This window comes from Ruditapes philippinarum, unplaced genomic scaffold, assembly GCF_026571515.1.
Source record: "Ruditapes philippinarum isolate M1 unplaced genomic scaffold, ASM2657151v2 ctg315_1_1_1_1, whole genome shotgun sequence".
NCBI classification, from domain to species: Eukaryota; Metazoa; Mollusca; class Bivalvia; order Venerida; family Veneridae; genus Ruditapes; species Ruditapes philippinarum.
In genome coordinates, this window is record NW_026854342.1 from 214,042 (window position 1) to 236,587 (window position 22,546).

Consider the following 22,546-nt stretch of genomic DNA (forward strand, 5'->3'; position numbering starts at 1 on the left):
TTTTTGTAAACTTTCAAGATTTTATAATGGGTGAGGATTAGATTGAATTTACTCCTTGATGCTATTTGAAGTATGATATAAAGGCATCTGGGAAGCATGATTTACAAAATTATGATTTAGACATTATGTTAATAATAAGATATATGATTTGTTAAAGTATAAATAACAAGATAAATAACTAAATAAACAAAATAAATACATAAATAGGATAAATACACATAATGAAATTTAAACCTAAATCAAAACCTCTTTGAAAAAATTGACATGTCCCTCTTAAATTGGTAGGAAAACAAATTATTAGAATTTCCTAATAGCTGCCGGAGTCACAATTTGACACATTATTCAATCAACTCAGCACTTTAATCAAGTAATATAATATGAATATAATATCATTGTCAGCTCAATTATTATCATTCTTATTGAGAATAATCTAATTTGTTATGTTATATCTCATTTTCAGTTTATTAATTCAGTATTTTTTACAGATATAAGTGTCAATAATCTCACTATCCATGACATTAAAGAGTTACTGCGGCTGCTACCTAATTAAGACTGTAACAATTGTCTTGTACAATGTGAAATATCAGTCTCTCTAGTAACCTGCTGAATTAATATAATGGATTAGCCCTTCTTTTGGAATTGGAGCAGTTCATTTCAAGTTTAAGGGATTTCTATAACAAAATATTAGTCTCTCTAGTAACCTGCTCAATCAATGTAATAGATCTGCCCTTCTTTGAAATTGGAACGGTTCATTTTAAGTTTAAGGGATTTCTATTTCAAAATACAAGAGCACAGCAAGGGCTGGGAAATAATACACCAACATGACAATTTGCTTGTGCAATCAGATACAGATTGGGCTCAGCATAATGCTAACAGATAGACATCCAGGTGCATATCAATAAGGTCAAAATGTTTTTTAGACATATAAAAAAATTAGTGCAATAGTTCAGATTGCACAAAAGCACAGGTTGGTCTGGCTCATACTGATGGCAGAGGCTTTACCTCTGTACCAGCCCTTTTGGTAACATGCTCTTTGGTATTTCTATTATTATACTTCTGATTAAACTGTAAATTATAACAGTTATTGCTTGGATCCTTCTCTCCTTTAATTAGATTATTCTGTCTTCTCAAATTTTTGGTTAGATGCCCTTAACTTGGTGCCTTTGTGTTAATTATCAGCGTGGCTCAGGGTTAAGCTGGGGGCTGCTGTCAGAAAACGTTTTTGATCTTTATTCTCCATTATTTTTTAATCATTTCAGTTCCAGAAGGTTGAGGGTCAATAACCAGTTAAATTAAGCAGGACATAATCAGACTTGTTAATGTATATCAGTTATGACAAGGTTACATTCTGACAACAGTTTTGCTAACGACCAGTTGCCATAATAAAACACCTTTAATGTAATTAGGTAATTTTCTAGATCATTAACAGAAGTCCCTGGAATAGATTTTGATGTATAATTCATTTACTCCACATTGATATTGACATAAAAATTACTATCTGGACCATTGGGAATGGTTGTCTGACTTTGTATATAAAGTGCATCATGTAAATTTAGAAATACTTGTATGAGCATAATTAATTCATTCAGTCGCAAATTTTGTCATAATATCTTAACAATAGCTGCAGATATAACAGAAATTTACAGAATGATAAAATATTAAACATGATCATGAAACTTCTATAGACACTAGCTATAAGTTCTGTAGAAGTTATTGATAAAGAGATTCAAATATTCTAGTAACTCCCATTTTATATTGATTCATTTCTCATGGCAGTTTATAGTTTTAAGTTTATCATGAAATGAACTTGGCGTTTAACAAAAAATGATGAAAAACTTTGGAATCACCCAAAATCTAGTTTTTCCATGTTAACATGTGGTCTTTTACCTAATTTTGGTGAAAAATTGTTGTTTTGTAACATTTATAATTTTTTTAGTTAACCCTTTCCCCCATGAGCATATTGTGAAAATGGCCATTTTCACTGAAAAGCCTCCTCTTACAAGTTCAAACTGCTATGAAACTATGAAAAATGCTTCAATACTAATCAAACTTGGCAGAAATGTTGACTGGACCATTGCCTTTGTAACGACATGCTCAGTCTAAAATTTCCTGTTACCATGGCAATGAGGGGACATCTCAAAATTGCCAAAATACACTATTTTGCCTCAATTTTTTCCATCAAAATTTATTTCAAAGTGCTGCAACTTCTCAAGGGATTGAGATAGGGTAAAGGCTTTTCAGCGTTGGTTACACGTTACCTTATGATCGACCTGGGGTCATTTTAAGCCTCTTACAAGTCCAAAATTTTCTTGGCGATGAATGGGACTCAGCCCCCCTTCAAACCCCCCAAACAGAAGGGGGCACATCCCCCTTCTGGCAACCCCCTGATGTATCTTTTGGATGGGGGACGGCGCGGAAAAAGTGCTCACTTTTTTTAGCAACATTTCTCAAACGAAAACATGTGTTTGGGGTTCAAATAGGACATTTTTTCACTATTTCAGGCCTAAAAAAAAAGGGGGGGGGGGGGTCGAAAATGCGTTGTTTCGCGTATATATGAGGTAAAGGGTTAACATCAATGTATAGTTCTTCAGTCATGAGCTATTTCCTATACTGGACATTAGAATTTACCTGACAGCCTTGGATGTAAATTCTTCCTTTTTATATTGATCATTTTAAATATACTTTCTCTTATTTGATTTGGTATTAATAAAACTAATGGCATCAGATTTATGTCCTTTCAGTAAATTGCTGTTCAAGGAGGTGCAGGTGTGGGGGTATATGGGTGTGGGGGATGGATGGTTTGGGGTGTGGGTATAATGTATGGTTCCCTGGATATTAAAGTTCTGTAACCTATCTACTATTGGCCTTCACTGAGTTAGACTTAATGTGATATAAAAACTGACATATAAAAAACTTTTGGGAACAGACAATACTGCTATGATCTGGTTCTGACACAAGCAAAAGAGTACAGATAATTACTGAAATATAATGAAACTATCAATATTTTATTAGAAACCAGTTGTACCCTCCAGTCAGTCATAAAACCTCTCCTTAGGTATCTAATTAGTTTTTTAAACGGCAAAAGTTCCATTAAGATTAAATAACTATCAAATACTTTTTATTTTTACATTTAGACAATAATGCACACATTCAGACTCTTATATAATGCTGAATGTGCAAGTATTTTCAATAAGTATCATTTTAATCCTTAATTTGCAGAATGAATCTCTCTCTTTTTTTAAGTCAGAACAATGCATATACTTTATATATCTAGACTCAGATGTTTAAGTGTGACTTTAAGAGTTGTTAATTATACTATATGAAACCTTTATATGCATTGTATATTAACTTTAGTCATAAAACTATTAAGAGTTTCTAATATAGCACTCTCAATACATTCTCTGGCATTTATCAATAATGTAGCATCTTCTTAAATTTCTGCATTTTCAGTTACTAATTCTATGGCAATTGTTTGCTGACATATCAGTTTTCTACTTGTCTCATGTAACAGTATATGTATGACAGTAAATGTGAAATTGATAGGTTTAAAACCCTGTTATTTTATAGAATTGCAGACAATCTTTTGTATGACAGTAATTTATTTATAACATGTTATTTTATAGAATTGCAGACAATCAAATAAAAATTTGTATTTTGTTTGGAAGTTATTTCTGGCTTTGCCTCTTGATTAAAGAGATTTTAAAGCAATCAAAGTTTAATATACTTTAATTCAATAGTTCTAACATCACTTGAGAGTTTGTTTTAATACCTAAGAGAAAAAGTTTTTACTTGTTTTTATTATACTTTTATGAGGAAAAGGAAGTACTAAATTACTAAGTGAATTGGCCTGAACTCTAAGATCTACACATTATTAGCCATGCAAAGAAACCTGCAGGACACATGAATGGCTATAGATCAAGAGAAAAGGAATATTCTTCAAGTGTGCAAAAGTAACTTTGTCACTTCAATGAGGAGATGATGTGTAGCATGCATGATTGTCCTAGGCTAACAAACAATTTTATAATAGACTCAAGTTCTTTTGTGAATTTTGTATCTGTGTTGAAGTAATATAATAACAAGTGAACCCAAATTGCTAATAGACATACATGGGACTGAAATGAAATCAGGGGCCATTTCTATTTTATTTTCTAAAACAAAAATAAGTAAAAAACCTTTGATATGCAGTTTCAGATAGGCCAAATCCTCAATTATCATGTAAAGTTTGATATAGTCTTGTTTAAATATAGAGGGCAGTGTGATATAGCTTTATCGACAGCATGAAATAGCCATGTAGATTACCAAATATTGAGGTATATAAAAGGCAATATGATATAGCATGTTTTTATATTTCATACTAAATGTACATACCATCAGCATCTTTGGCTTCAAGATTTCTAGCTTGTAACACTGTAACATTCAGGATAACTATTGGAGGCTGAAAGACAATGAACAAAATAAATCAATCAATAACTAATTGGGACTAATGTGAAATTAATGACATGCTGCTGAAAGCAGCTTCTAAGGATATAAGAAAAAACAAGAAAACCTCAAATAATAAAGACTTGCAGAGTTTATTTAAATAGATAAGAGATAATAGTTACATTTTTAAACGAAATAATTTTTATAAATTATTTGTATTTTACACAGAATTAACTTACTAAATTCATTATTCAACTATAAATTTGATAGAAAAATTATTAACTCAATATACGATATACTCAGTTGTAAATCAATAGACTGTCACAATGTGAATAGGCTAAGTTTTAACTCAATTGAAACTGTCACAATGTCACTTGACTAAGCTTTAACTCAATTAAGAATGTCATAATGTCAAAAAGACTAAGTTTTAACTCAATTAGACTGTCACAATGTCAATAGACTAAGTTTTAACTCAATTTAGACTGTCACAATGTCACTTGACTAAGTTTTAACTCAATTAAGACTGTCACAATGTCACTTGACTAAGTTTAAACTCAATTAAGAATGTCACAATGTCAACAGACTAAGTTTTAACTCAAATAAGACTGTCATAATGTCAATTGACTAAGTTTTAACTTAATTAAGACTGTAACAATGTCAATGGACTTAGTTCTAACTAAATTAAGACTGTCACAATGCCAATTGACTAAGTTTTAACTGAATTAAGACCTCCACAATGTCAAAGTTCTTACTCAATTTAGACTGTCACAATGTCACCAACCTAAGTTTAACTCAATTAAGACTGTCACAATGCCACTTGACTAAGTTTAAACTTATTTAAGACTGTCACAATGCCAACTAAGTTTTAACTCAATTAAGACTGTCACAATGTCACTTGACTAAGTTTTAACTCAATTAAGACTGTCACAATGTCAAATGATGAAGTTTTAACTTAATTAAGACTATAACAATGTAACTTGATTAAGTTTTCACTGAATTAAGACTGTCATGATTTCAATAGACTAAATTTTTACTGTTGAAGTGTTAACAGACTTAGTATTACCTTAACAGATTGTGGCAATATAAATATACTTAGAATTAACTTATTATACTCAGTGTTAATAGACTGTAACAATGTCAACAGACTAAGTTTTAATTGATTTGACTGAGTATTTACTCAAAAGACTCAACTCAGTAGACTGTCACACTGATGCAGAATCTAGTTTAACTAGTGTGACATGAAAACATGTTTGAAGCAATACAGAACCTTGGGTGCCAAATATCTATCAAATCATTGTACAGTTAACTAGATTAAAAACAAGACAGAGTGAAAGCAGACCATATAACAAAGTAGGTGATGTCTATGTTAGTCTGTGACACTCAGATAAATGTGACACAAGGCAGAAATGTCACATTTGGTAACAGGTAACATACAAATTAACAATGATGAACTGGCTGTATTTTCACAGTTTGTTTATCACATTATTCAATTTACCCACACAGAGCCCTGTAATTTGTTCAATACAGATTGACATGTTTCATTGAAACATCCACTTCATTATGACAATATCAAAGCAAAATTTAGCTTTGATGTGCAGCAATTCATTAGTTGTACTTGTAAATCTCATCTGTGGCACAAACAGACATCTTACTCAATGAGGAATCCTGATATAATTCAACATCACACTTTAAAACAATTCAATTACATTTCAGAAAATTCAAAAACCAGAACCTTAAGCATTCCTTATCTGCCTATGTACAAAACTAAATTCATTGGATGTTATGAGGAGTTACACCTCTCCTTTTCCCTTTTGAAATCACATGTTAAGATTGTACAAGAGCAGGCTTTCTACTGCCTCTACCAAAAAAAACTAGGGAAAAAGTAGGGCATTTTTTTACCAAAAAGTAGGGCAAAGTAGGGATTTCTAATGTTAAAAACTAGGGATAAAGTAGGAATTTCTTACCTTTTTAGTTAAGAATTAGCAAAACATAAAATCACCAAGACCACATCAGGCTGTGTGTATCTTCAGTTCAGTCCATGCTTGAAAGACAGGCACCTCATAGGCAGAATATTGCTGAATGTTTTGCCAAGGCACCATGAGCAGAGCTGCATCAGTACTAAGGGTGTAGTACTTAAGTACCAGTACCAGTACTTGCCAAGTTTTGCAGTACCATTTCCAGTACTAGTACTGGATTTTAGCTCAGTACTGCAGTACCAGTACTTTTTTGGGGGAAGTAATTAAGTACCAGTACTAATACTTTTATATATTCATCAAAGTTTGAATAAATACACAGTGTCATACAAAATAATTGCAAACATTATTCAACAAAGAAATAAAATCATTTACTTTAAAGTTGACATTACATTTTTACAACTTAAATGAACAAACATACTTTTTTACAAACAATAATCATCATATATTCATGTCATATGTTATTGTTTTGTAACCAGTCAACTGTAATACAATGCAATAATCTTACATTTTAAACCCACCAGTCTTTTTGTTGCCTTTTACACCTTCACACCTCTGTTCAATTTATACCAAAGTAAATAACTTTTTTATGGTGCTAACAATATCACTTGAAATATGATTATTTAGAATAGAAGTAATAAATTAGTGTTTATTTTGCTTTTTTTTTACTAGTAAATACAAAGTAATAAGATCGCAATACGAATATTTTACCAGTAAAGAGTTATTGACTCTGTTTATCTCAATTTAATTTTACTTTAAGTCTTTGGTGCTTTTTTATGATGATTATTATGTTAACATTTGAAGGAATATTGCAGCAAATTATTTATAGATTTGATAACTTACTTTTTCACAAAAATAAAATAATACATGGAATTTACAGCTTTACTTTATGAATAAAAATAATGACATTTTTATCAAAACCAAAAATACTGCCTAGTAATGCAGTAGCAGTACCACTTTTTTAAGACAGTAATGCAGTACCAGTACCTGAGTAGTAGCAAAATTTTGTAAGAGTAATTCAGTATCAGTACCAGTACTTGCAAAATTGCTCCAGTACATACTGAGGTACCAGTACCAGTAATGCAGCTCTGACCATGAGTCTTTCAAGGATGGACATCACAAGGAGACACTAACACACCTTAACTACTCATCAATTGCAACTGAAAATACAACTGAAACACCATTTTAAATATCTCCTTTTTTTTCATTTCATTTCAAAATGAAAAAGTAGGGATAATAGGGCTATTTTAGAAAAAAGTAGGGCAAAGTAGGGATCAAAAGAAAAAAGTAGGGAAAAGTAGGAAAAGTAGGAAAAGTAGGGACCAGTAGAAAGCCTGCAAGAGCTGCCAGTAGGATAGTGCGCTCTACTTATCTCAGTGCTTTATAGTAAACAAGAGCTTGGATAATATAGATTTTCTAATTTCAAAAAGGGCCATAATTCTGTCAAAATACATGTTAAGAGTTATGAGCCTTGGTAGTGTCCTTCTATTATGCTCTTGCATAAGTGTGTGAAGTTTTCACACATTCCTTTCAGTTGTTTTGGAGTTACCAACTTGAACGCAAAAACTTAACCAGTGTTATGGCGACGGCGGCGGTAACACTTACGCCCACACCTGGGTGTGCACAATAGCTCAAAATGTGATTTGGTAAAGGTCAACACCTTTCTTCTTGAACAATTCTAGTTTAACTCCTAAAAACATCAAAGAAAATTTAAATATTGTACAACAGACGGATAATCAATTTGTTGTTCCTAGATGTCTTTTTTTCATATTCAATTTTTAAGTTTCTTTTAAGTGAATGCAATATTACAATATAAAACATTGTGTGGCATACCTTCTCTTTAGTGGCTTGTGCTAAGAGGCGAGCATGATCCTCGGGAGAGATTTTGAAGGCCTCTTGTGCATACTGGTAGAGATCCTGTATAAATGGTAGATGACCTCCGATGGTCACGCCAATCTTATGTTTGATGGTGTACAATACTTCCACATACAGCAGCTCAAACTGTAAAATTAGTGTCTATTATTATTATCATGTCTTTTACATCAACATATATCAAAGATACATCGATAAATTAAAAATTTATAAATTACTTATACTTTAAATATTAATTACTTGTCTGTAATTCTTTTTCATTATTTAAAACCTGTTTAAATGCTTTCAGTAAAAAAAACATGATTGTGTCTTAATTATAAATACCCATTGCATGATTTTTGCTGACCAGTTTTTGTCATTCTATGAAATTTGCTTCTGCACATAAATTATATTTTGGGTGAAATTTCATAATTTCTAAATTATTAATTTTCTAAAATGGGTATTGGTTATTGATCAACAGAAAATAATTGATACATTAATATCATTTCTATCGATGACAGCTCTTATAATTATCCTGGATTTACAGCGACAATAAGTAAGAATATATTGCACAACCTCAACACATTTTTTGGGCATCAAATACTATTGTTATACAATACATTTATATAGTTTATAAAATCAGTAATTTGAGGGTATAAAAGGTTATACACTAATCAAATGTACATGATATGATGTATATGACAACAGGGAATGTATATGACAACAGGGAACGTGTTTTTATGTTTAACTATGATACAAAAGAGAAAGAACACCAAAACACTCGGCAATCTGATTTATACTCGGGGGCTACGCCCCCTCGTACAAATCAGATAGCCTTGTGTTTCGGTGCTCTTTCTATTACATATACCACACCATAATATCATAAATTATCGTACTCATAAATTAATTTCATTTCCTTATTTTCTCACAAAAATATATTGTGAACTCAAGAAATCTGATTAACTGTATGTTCCCAAAGGAAACACGCTAATTCAAAAGGCCCTGATTGTACAACACTAAAATCATTAAAATTGCCCCGCGCTTCTTAAAAGTTGTTTGGTTTTCTTATTAACTTATCGTCAATAATAACTTACCTTATCAAAAAAATCATTATACAATTACTGATGGATGTATGGGAGAAAATAGCCTTCCTGAAGTAAATATTATATAAATACCTCGGCTAGCACCTCCAGTCTTATTTACGTCATTCTAGCTATCTTTTCCCATATATCATCTCAGCAACTTGTATACTAACAACAGTCAACATCTACCTCTTTTCTGGAGAGATCTGGTAATCTAGGTTTCTGTACAAACTGTGTCTCAGAGGGAGGTGGCTTTGTGCTGTCCCTGTCATCCTGAAATATATAATTAGATGAAATATAATATCTGAGATAATACAGTGAAATATATACAGGGAATATAATATCTGAGATAATGCAGTGAAATATATACAGATGGAATATAATATCTGAGATAATACAGTGAAATATATACAGGGAATATAATATCTGAGATAATGCAGTGAAATATATACAGGGAATATAATATCTGAGATAATACAGTGAAATATATATACAGGGAATATAATATCTGAGATAATACAGTTAAACATATATACAGGGAATATAATATCTGAGATAATACAGTGAAATATATACAGGGAATATAATATCTGAGATAACACAGTTAAATATTATATACAGGGAATATAATATCTGAGATAATACAGTGAAATATATACAGATGGAATATAATATCTGAGATAATACAGTTAAACATTATACAGATGGAATATAATATCTGAGATAATACAGTTAAACATTATATACAGGGAATATAATATCTGAGATAATACAGTGAAATATATACAGGGAATATAATATCTGAGATAATACAGTGAAATATATACAGATGGAATATAATATCTGAGATAATACAATGAAATATATATACAGGGAATATAATATCTGAGATAATACAGTGAAATATATACAGATGGAATATAATATCTGAGATAATACAGTGAAATATATATATATACAGGGAATATAATATCTGAGATAATACAGTGAAATATATATACAGGGAATATAATATCTGAGATAATACACTGAAATATATACAGATGAAATATAATATCTGAGATAATACAGTGAAATATATATACAGGGAATATAATATCTGAGATAATACAGTGAAGTATATACAGATGGAATATAATATCTGAGATAATACAGTGAAATATATATACAGGGAATATAATATCTGAGATAATACAGTGAAATATATACAGATGGAATATAATATCTGAGATAATACAGTGAAATATATACAGGGAATATAATATCTGAGATAATGCAGTGAAATATATACAGGGAATATAATATCTGAGATAATACAGTGAAATATATATACAGGGAATATAATATCTGAGATAATACAGTTAAACATATATACAGGGAATATAATATCTGAGATAATACAGTGAAATATATACAGGGAATATAATATCTGAGATAATACAGTTAAATATTATATACAGGGAATATAATATCTGAGATAATACAGTGAAATATATACAGATGGAATATAATATCTGAGATAATACAGTGAAATATATACAGATGGAATATAATATCTGAGATAATACAGTTAAACATTATATACAGGGAATATAATATCTGAGATAATACAGTGAAATATATACAGGGAATATAATATCTGAGATAATACAGTGAAATATATACAGATGGAATATAATATCTGAGATAATACAATGAAATATATATACAGGGAATATAATATCTGAGATAATACAGTGAAATATATACAGATGGAATATAATATCTGAGATAATACAGTGAAATATATATACAGGGAATATAATATCTGAGATAATACAGTGAAATATATACAGAAGGAATATAATATCTGAGATAATACACTGAAATATATACAGATGAAATATAATATCTGAGATAATACAGTGAAATATATATATACAGGGAATATAATATCTGAGATAATACAGTGAAATATATACAGATGGAATATAATATCTGAGATAATACAGTGAAATATATATACAGGGAATATAATATCTGAGATAATACAGTGAAATATATATACAGGGAATATAATATCTGAGATAATACAGTGAAATATATATACAGGGAATATAATATCTGAGATAATACAGTGAAGTATATACAGATGGAATATAATATCTGAGATAATACAGTGAAATATATATACAGGGAATATAATATCTGAGATAATACAGTGAAATATATATACAGGGAATATAATATCTGAGATAATACAGTGAAATATATACAGACGGAATATAATATCTGAGATAATACAGAGAAATATATACAGGGAATATAATATCTGAGATGATACAGTGAAATAACCCAACGTATATTAATTAATATTCGCTTTATTCGCGGATGGCCACGAAGCGCGAATATTTGTTTGCGCGAATAAGTCTGTATGATTTCGCGAATAAATTGGAGAGAAATTTTTATTTTAGACATGGTTATGCAAAGCTACTTGACTGGATATATTAGAATTTTACGGGCACCTGTTAGGAAGTAATGAATTGTTATGAATATTGCCATAAAGCAATAAAAACACAAACTAAGTAAACTACTACTATTTTATAAATATCAAAAGAACTCTATGTCAATATAAGGTAATATAAGATATGAGATAATACAGTTAAACATATATACAGAGAATATAATATCTGAGATAATACAGTGAAACATAATTATATACAGAGAATATAATATCTGAGATAATACAGTGAAATATATACAGAGAATATAATATCTGAGATGATACAGTTAAACATATATACAGAGAATATAAGATATGAGATAATACAGTGAAATATATATACAGAGAATATAATATCTGAGATAATACAGTGAAATATATACAGAGAATATAATATCTGAGATAATACAGTGAAATATATACAGGGAATATAATATCTGAGATAATACAGTTAAACATATATACAGAGAATATAAGATATGAGATAATACAGTGAAATATATATACAGAGAATATAATATCTGAGATAATACAGTGAAATATATACAGAGAATATAATATCTGAGATAATACAGTGAAATATATACAGGGAATATAATATCTGAGATAATACAATGAAATATATACAGAGAATATAAGATATGAGATAATACAGTGAAATATATATACAGAGAATATAATATCTGAGATAATACAGTTAAACATATATACAGAGAATATAATATCTGAGATAATACAATGAAATATATATACAGAGAATATAAGATATGAGATAATACAGTTAAACATATATACAGGGAATATAATATCTGAGATAATACAGTGAATTATATACAGGGAATATTAAATTTGTGATAATACATTGTACAGTGAAACAATCGATCACATAACTAGAAATGTGTCCATAGGACACGGGTGCCCCCACCGCGCCACTGTTCTGTCAATCTTATGACTCTAGGTCAAATATTTTTTGAAAACTAAAAATCTTTTACTAAGTAAAGGGCAAGAACTTTACAAATACTGAATAAATCCACAAGCACACCCCAAGGTGTATAAGTACACATGCTGACCAACATTCTTGCAAACTTTCAGGCCTACAAGTGAAATACTTTTTTGAGCTATGCGTGAACAAGTTGAAAATTGCAAATTTATACTACTGTAAGTCAAGGGCAATAACAAAACTGAAAAAAATCCACATGCAAAGTCCCAGGTGCATAGCTTCACAGTGATGTGAATCATTATTCCTGTAATTTAGTGATGTTGATCATTATTCCTGTAAAGTTGGTTGATTCTAACTCAAGCACTCAAGGAACAAAAGATGAACAAGTACATTTAACAATTATTTAGCATAGTTTAAGGGTTAAAGAAATAAACTGTGTTACCAAAAAATTACAGCTTGCCTTACAAATATCATCTTGGCTCAGAAATGTAAAACGCTTTATTCAACACTCTAGGCAAATCAGAGATATTGACCAAATTTTTCAATATTTACATAGCAAATGTGATATTAGCAAGAACAAATATTGGCTTAACATACCACATTTTACTTGGCAATTCAAATATGGGCACATTACTGGTTAGGGACTACCAAAACTGGACAACCACCAAACCCGGACGGCCCCGAAAATGCTTGATTTAGAATTTTCTTTGTTCAATGGTTGTCAGTCACTTTTTTATCAACAATAAATGCATGTTTCTTCTATAATTAAGTAAATAAATTTATTTCAACCTCCGTAAATGGTAATATTTTAATGTCTATTTCAAGAATGTTGACGTTGAAATTCGGGGGTCAAGAAAGCAATGCCTGACCTCATATAACAGCAATAATTATTTGCAAAGTAAACAATAGAATATCCAAATCTTCAGCATTTGCTGCTGAAATATTGTGTGTCATGTTAAAAATAAAAAAAAAGAACACCAAAGCTTTTATCTGAATTAAATCAACGTTATTACATATCTGTCCGGACACATGGTACTGTAGTATGTACAATTTAGGTAATTTTGATACCCTCCTTGACGGGCCTCGGATATAAGTGTCAACATAATCAGAACTAAACAAACTAGTTCTTAGTTAGGAGAAGAACCTAGCTGTACTGTGTCAAATTTTCGTACCTTTAGCTTTAAAATTATGAAATTTGTATAGAAAAATGTTCAAAAAGTGTCCGGTTGATGGTCCCTGACCAGTAACAGACCAACTTTTTAATAACAAAATCAAATGCTGATTAAATAAGCAATCTTCATTTTTTGACAAAAAATACCCAGTTTTTACAACCCTGTGATAAAGTCTACAGTTAAACAAATATCATAAAATTGGCCAAAAGCTGAAATTGGCCAATAAACTGAAGAAAACTCTTCCTTACCCTCATGGGAAGAATGAAGAGAAAAGTTTACTTTCATTCACGGAACAGATAGTTACAAAACTGTGTCAAGTTCTGGCGTGACAATTTATCTCTCCATTCTAACAAATGAGAATTTCTCCTAATATATAAAGACACGGCAACATTATCATTTATCTTTTCTGGCACATAGATTTGGGATGATATAGAAGAAAATGGAATTTTACACAAAGATAAGCGTTTTTCTTCATAAAATTTCGATGAATTTAACTTCACTTCATAGAAATGGAAAAAAAAAACTTCTTCAATTCAATAAGACATATTTGTAACATTATTCATTTCTCAGACAGAAAAAAATCATGATTAATAATGAATTACACGTCAGTATCAATGATAGCGAGTAATTTTGTAATATGAGCACAAAGCTACAACAACTTGTACATTTAGCGCAGTATTATGATTGATAGTTCGCACTTGTGGTTAACTTAAGCTATGTGGTTGGGTTTTACGTGGTTGGGTTTTACGTGGTTGGGTTTTACGTGGTGCTAATTTAAACATAGTAGAGGTCATAAAGCAACTTTCCAGCTTTATTGTGACAATTAAAGACTTCACTGGTTCCCTTAAGTGCATAATTTCAGACACAAACAGGCGGCACCTGAGGAGAACCACCGACATTCCAATTAAGCTAGCTGCATAGCTGTCCCACATAAAGTGTCCAACAGTATAGTCACTTTGATTTTTTTATATATTTTCCTTGTTTTCAATATGATTAAACATTATTGAATTTCTTGATTTTACAAAATACAAATTTACTTGAAAATGTCACACCCTCATTAGCCTTATGTTGAGTCAATATGTATGATGCTCTTTTTGTAATTGTTGCACCTGATGTCATATTTAACTTTGCTGTTTTCAAACATTTCTGAAGACAGAATAAATAACTTTTAGCACGGCCTCGTAAGCGCTTATTTTCACCAGTGTGGAATTTCAAGTTTCAGAGTATACTCGTTTTTACTGTAGGAATGATTTATCTATACACAAGTAAAGTAATAAGAGTAATATTTTCTACTTTACAATATATATCATTACTTTGCAGAAAGCAGAATATAACTACAGTCCTTGGAGGATTACAAATCTAGGCTCTCTATCTAAGTTCCACCTCATATATCAAAGTTGACATTTACATACATAACAGTTCCTTGACTTTTAAAAGCAAAATCAATCATCATGCAATATTCACCTAAAATTCTAATAATCAATTTTAAGTAAATGAGCATATTATGTCATTTAAAAACACCTGTTTTTACAACATTAGAATGACTGGTCAAAGAGTTAAGCATTTAAGTTCATTAGTTTATTAATAAGCATTTACAAAATTAGATTTGTCAAGGGGGCTATATACTGCCACGAATTCAATTTAGTAATTGCTAAATTACTTATGTTCACATAAGTAACCGTTATTTTCACACTTGTTGAATTAGTTTCTCTGTGAAAATGTATCATTGAATTCATTTATTGAATGTGTAAATCTTTTGAAAACTATTATGTGCTAGCTCTAATGTACACTTACCAAGTCATTGTTTGAAATTATTTTCATAAACAGTAGATTTTCTAGCCAGATTATTAAAGTCAATTTACCAAAAGAAATAATTCTAAATACTGCAATCCCATGGGATAAACAAGAGCACCGCATGCAGTGTAAATGCTTGTCTGTCAATTCTAAATGCTTTCTATCAGTATTCAAGTTAGAAAGGGACATAACTCCTGTAATATTGTCTTAATGATTAACTGCCCCTCAGTCTTACAACTGTACATTGTCATAATGAAAGTATTCCAAGTTTCATGTTGATATCTTTAATAATACAAATGTATAAGTTATGAAATTATTCAACTTAATTATAATTCAAAATTTAAAAAGGGCATTATAAGTGAATATTTAAGCTTTCAGAATTATGCCCCTTGTCTAACAATCATATCTTGTAATGATAATCATTAGTATTCCCAGTTTCATGATGATACCTTTCATTATAATTTTCAAAATCATTCTATTTTATAGGCAATTTTGATAAAAATTCAAAAGTAAAAGGGACCATAACTTTGAAAACATAGCTTTCAGAATTATGCTTTTTGTCTTACAATTGCATCTTATCATGATGAGCAAGACTATACCAAGTTTCATATTAACACCTATTAAAACATTTATTTATTTATTACAAACAAACTTTTACCAGTATTAGAAATTCACGGTGCACAACCTGTCACAATAGATTTGTCAACCTGTTAGGCTTATTTTCAAAACTATTACAGTAAAAGTTTATTTGTACTTACCTACCGGCTCCTTGTTAAAAGCGGTCTAGTAAATCACTTACCGACCGGTTAACAGGTCTGCAAATAGATACCGACCGGTTATTGTTCTATTGTTCTCTATACAATAGAAACTATGTGAAGTCGAGAAACTCGTGCATTACAGTACACAATATTCACCGTAAAATAACTCTAAATTGTGGGGGATGGGGGGGGACAATGACCACTTTGAATAGGAAAAAGGGTCGATATATATTTCAAAGATTAATCGAAATAAATTAGCGTATACGGCTGTAAGTACCCTCATAACTTATATTCCAGATTATTTGTGAGAAAAACGAACTGGCTACTGTTCTGGCGTTAAAGTTTTGTGTTTCGCCGATATTAATGAGTATAACAACGCACATTAAGCCTTTCTTTAAAGTTTGCTTTTCGGTATACCTAACACATTTGCCGAACTATATATATTCATAAGATACTAGTTTTCGGTATTTATTTCCACAACTATGTCTGAATTTGCACAATCCTGCATTATTTTAACAATTCTGCATTATAGGATATATACGACGATTATATTATTGGTGTATATCGAATCAAAGTCAACTTCTGCATCTTTCCTTTTTCCAAAATATTACTTTCAGTGAGAGTACTGTATAGTTCATCTTAAGTATAAGACCTTTTTTCTCATTTTTTCCCAGTTATTTTTACATTACAATTTGGATTTTGTATACCAGTACCAAGAATACGACTTGCGCTTCCATTCTAGACCGCGTGCTTACATGTGTGTAGCAACGCTATATGTCGCAACGCCGCTATATGTCGCAACTAACGCTAAATGTCGCAACGTTGACGCTATATGTCGCAATCAACGCTATATGTCGCAATCGCCTACCGCTAAATGTCGCAACGTTGCCGCTATATGTCGCACAAAAATCGATTGCCGCTAAATGTCGCAACCCCTTGACGCTAAATGTCGCACTTGGTGGAAAAGTCAAATCAGATCAGGCACATTGACCGATTGGTTTCCATTTATATTTGTAACAAAACTACCTTTCACAAATACATATATCGCATTAACAGAGGTTATATCGGTAACAAAATGAAATTAAATATAAGCCGCGTGAATTCATATTATTACTGCGTGATGTGTCTTATTACTATTTAATACCAAACATCAAAATAGTTGGTAGCGGGACACTTGAAGGTCAAAGGTTAAATTCGTGTCCGCTCCATAACGTTTTAATTTATTATGCTAATTTGATCAAACTTCACACAAATGTTCACCGGCATTAGATATTGTGTCCCATGCAGCATCAAGGTCCCTACCGCGTCAAGGTCAAGGTCACACTTGAAGGTCAAATTCTTGTCCGCTCCATAACGTTATCATTTATTATGCGAATTTGAACAAATTTCAAACAACTTGTATGTAACCCAGGCATTCCGTTGAAGCATTGTCCTTAGCACCACAAACAGTTTTCTGACCAATGAAAAGCACACACGTCACAATAACATCAACTAGGTATAACAGAACCGTGATACTTTAATATAATATATATAACTATACAAGCGTAAAATGGCTGCGAAACAATTGTTTGATGGAAAGGCATGAAAAACTGTTATTTAAAAGGCAGCTGTTGAGTTTTACCAAATTGCTTAACAGCATGTAAAAAACAAAAAAATGTATTACTATGTTACACCACGAAGTTATAAATTACAATCTGATCTTAACATTTTACTGGGTTAAAGGGGAATTGTTACTAAAGTATAATTATAATAGTAAAATATTTCCTTATCACACGGTTTATTTGATTGCAAAAACTTTAATGCGTTAAATATAAAAAATATACATTTCTTCATAACGAACTTATTTTCTAGTTTTAAGGCAAAAAGGTTAGATGGATAGTTTCAGATATACATTTTGTATTATGAGAATGTAACACAGTTTGCGTGTTTGTCCAATACATAACAGTGTCCCTTTAGATCCAGACAGGTCAGGTAACAAGATTCTATGCGTCATCATTTCCTGAGCTTTATAGTCTAGTACCATGATATTTAGTCTCGATTACCTACCCCCTATACATGAAAATCTGAAATCGTCCAGTCCATTGGATGTTTACGGACATGAGAAAATACTTTCTTTTCATTTGACAAAAATGAAAAATAAAAATGTTTTGCAACAATGCGAGAAATTTAAAATGTGCCCCAAAGTGTTAAAATTATGTACGAGACATTTTTTATTTACTTGTGTTTTTATTGGGAACTCGTAAAATAAATCGTGTAGTGCCGCAGTAAATCATGTGTGTTACTGTATTCCTAGAAAAGATTTCGCGCATTTTAAGTTAGCGGTTTTCGCGGTAGGCCTGATTCCGCGAATCTTTATAGCCGCGAATATGTCACTTATAACAAATCCGCGAACATTTCTAGCTTCAGCCAAATATAACATAAAAAGTGCAGAATATTTACTTTAATCTACTTACACAAAAAACAACATATAAACACATAAGCTATAGAAATGTGTAAAGAATAATTTATGTATGTTATTGATACTAGTTTGCACGCTGAAAAACAAAATATCAATTATTAGTAATTATCATGCTTATTAACGTTATTTGCTAGTCACAGCGTTGACAAACGCATTTACAGTTTGCGAACATTGAATGACTTGGATTTTATTTGCTTGGAGTAGGTGTAATCCTTTGTTAAAAAAGTACAAAAGCGATAAAGTGCTACATTGATAAACAGCTGTTATGTTGTTATAATGAAAGCGATGTACAGTCCGATAATGTGTAAAAAAAAGTATCGACATTTTGAAGATAAAGTCAGTTAGGATTCAAATTAGAAATAAAAGCTAACGGGTCTGACTAAATCTTACTTAATAACATAATGAAAAAAGGTAAGGAAACATGAAAGTGTTCACGGAACAACCGTCCTTGTTCAACTAGTCAATAGATGAAATGAATCGAGTAACGTTGCGCTTTAGGCGCGACTTGTCAAAAAAATAAAATAATTAAAAGCACCCAACAGGCAAGGTTATGCATCAAAAACGTAGCCTCTAAAAGCTGTAATTTAGACCGTAGCGACTTAACATTCGCGGAATTCGCGGTTACTACATATCCGCGAAAGTTTGTCTCCGCGAAAATGCCGACGTTGTGAAAAACGCGAAATATTGTATCCGCGAACATTTCTAGGAATACAGTATATAAAATCATATAAGACTTGGATGCTTCGCAGCCGAATAAAGGCACTGTGACGCCACATAGAAGCCCTGCCGCATAAACGGGTTCAAAGTCATTGATGCGGTGATTTTCCTTGCATAATAGTGGTGAACACGTTTATGCGGCTAGGTGCAATGCATAAAGCGAAAATTGCTTTTATGCGGCGCAACAGTGCCTTTTTGCCACATAAAGACGTTGAACCTGAGTTTATATATTTTCAAGCCAAACAAAGTAAAGTATTAATATTTCAACAACTTTCGATAATAATTTATCCCTTAAACAGGGATTCCATTGTAGACTACCGTAGAACGGTTCTAATACATTAAAGTAAAATAATCTTATTTTATAATTTTCTTTCATTTACAAAATCGAGTTACTGGTATGCCTAGATATGCCTCTAAAACTTGCGCGCCTGTTCCGACAAATGCGGCGGCAAATTTTCACGATTTAGCGAAATCAATTTCACGACATAATAAAAATTTAGTACACAACCGGGCAAACTTGCGTGGCCTGTCATTAACAATTATCTCTTAAAAATGTTTAAAATGACGTTACGAATGATCATAAATGTCCGTCAGTCCAATAAATGGTAAAAAATATGTCATACGCCGATTCAATTTTGATTGATGCACATTTACATAACTTTAGCAGGAGATAAATGTTTTTTTTTTATCTTTATTTTATTTTTTAACGTCAAAAAACACCCCGTCACTAATACAAAAAAGTCTTAAACATTTTAATTGTTTTTATGCGGTGACAGGGAACCTTTGTGTCGCATAAAAAGTATTTCTTTAATGCGGAGAAAATCACCGCATGAACAACTTTGAACCAGTTTATGCGGCAAGGCCGCAATGCTGCAGCACAAGGCACCGCAAGAAATAAAATACACGTTAATGTTATACAGTTAATAATGTGGTAAGGTACCATGATTACAAAGTCAAATCAAAAAAATAAACTCAAGTTTGTGCAAATCATTTTAATCCATATTTTCCAACAAGAACAAGTATATTGAAATCAAATAATGCTAATTGATACTGTAATGATTAAGTGAACAATAATATTCATAAACGACTAGTGTAACCGTAAAACTACATAAAACATGATATAGCATTAGAGTTTTAGTTATCATTTTAAGAATAGTAAATTATAAACTTAATGTAAATGTTATGATAAATATTATGTACAAATCTCCCATTTGTAATCAAAGAAATAGAACAAAACTTTTGGAAAGCAAACTTTCAAATATAAACGAAGTACAATGACGAAAACAAATTCTTAGTACTAATTGTGATATTTAAAAAAAAATGAAATCCAACGTTATATCAGTTTCAGCTTTCACCTATCTCATATATTTTAAAACATTATTATATGACCTACAAACGTTTACGGCCTTCCATACCATATATCTACAATTTCAAACCAACATATGGCATCAACGCAAAGGCGAAGGTGTAACCAGGCATTTGCCCAACGAGATTCTCTAATTATACGTCTTATTTCGAGAATTAGGCCACTAAATCGTCCAAAATTCATAAGCAGTCTCCTGATTATAATACAGTATATTCTCGAATTCCATAAACGACAGCCAACTGTTGACTGCTTACTGCGCGCTGCTTACACTATTGCTTACTGCAATGTATCAGCCAAAGGATTCCGACCGAGTTATCAACGATTTATTGCACAGACAAGCATAATTATTTAGGTTTTGGTATATTTAATGCTATAAGCAGTGAACAATGAGCAGTAAGCCGTAAGCAGTTGACAGTAGGCAATTGACAGTAAGCAGTTGACAGTAAGCAGTAGGCAGTTAACAGTAGGCAGTAGTTAGTCAGAAGTAGACAGTAAGCAGTCAACAGTTGGCTGTCGTTTATGGAATTCCATGTTATAGTCCATGCATTTATTAATTTATCAGTGAATTCTTTTAAATGTTGATCTAAGAATATATATGTACCTGTAAACTATTAAAGTAAATTAGGAGGCAGAAAAATACCAAGGGTCCAACCGGGTTTTGAACCACAGACCTCTTTGTCCGTAGACGGACACCTCAACCACGTCGTTAAAGGGTTAATCAAACATCAAGGCTGATGGAAGTGGCCTATATACCTACAACCACTACACTCCTCCCCTCTTTACTTTTCAGAGCTAGCCAGCTCTCCTGAATGACACTCCCTGCTTACCGCATGAGTCCGTCAAACACTTCTGACACCATTAAAGTAAATTAGAATGCAGAAAAATACCAAGGGTCCAACCGGGTTTTGAACAACAGACCTCTTGGTCCGTAGGCGGACACCTCAACCACATCGCTAAAGGGTTTACCCAACATCAATGCTGTTGGAAGTGGCCTACATACCACTGCACTATATTGTGTTTGACCTCCAGAACGGCAACTATTTCGGCAACTGAATAATTTTTTGACCAACATAGTTGTAATAGGTCGTCCATTTTTATTTTAATGCTATTAGCAGTGAATAATAAGTAGTAAGCCGTAAGCAGTTGACAGTAAGCAGTTGACAGTAAGCAGTAGGCAGTCAACATTTGGCAATTCCATAGTATATTGATTCATTAATGTTCCCAAAGAAGTATTGAGATAGATATAAAAAGTTATGAAAGTATAACAATTCTGTCATAAACCTAAATTAATACACCGCATAGTTACGAATATCGATCAACATATCAATTGGATATTATTTAATACTTACATGCAGTAAAGCCTATCTAGTCAGATTATGAACATGTATAATAAAATTATAAAATATAGATTAAGATATAGCCCACCCTTAGCATTAACAAGCGGTTTGCTCAGTTATGTCAAATAATATAACAAATATACATGTATATCCAAACGTTTTTGTTGATGCATTTTGTGAGAAAGACATCCTCAAAG

The 22,546-nt window shown here is 31.4% G+C and overlaps 1 protein-coding gene across 6 annotated transcripts in view; it reads right to left on the reverse strand.

Moving 5' to 3' along the window:
- LOC132739868 (BAI1-associated protein 3-like) overlaps positions 1-22,546 on the reverse strand; it is a 105,278-nt gene that overhangs the window by 58,840 nt on the left and 23,892 nt on the right. For all 6 annotated transcript variants that reach the window (XM_060727683.1, XM_060727680.1, XM_060727682.1 and 3 more), the window contains 3 exons: positions 9,515-9,598; positions 8,226-8,393; positions 4,369-4,435 (listed from right to left, as the gene is read on the reverse strand). In XM_060727683.1, coding sequence (XP_060583666.1) covers positions 4,369-4,435; positions 8,226-8,393; positions 9,515-9,598 — 319 coding nt within the window. The remainder of the gene's footprint in view (positions 1-4,368; positions 4,436-8,225; positions 8,394-9,514; positions 9,599-22,546) is intronic.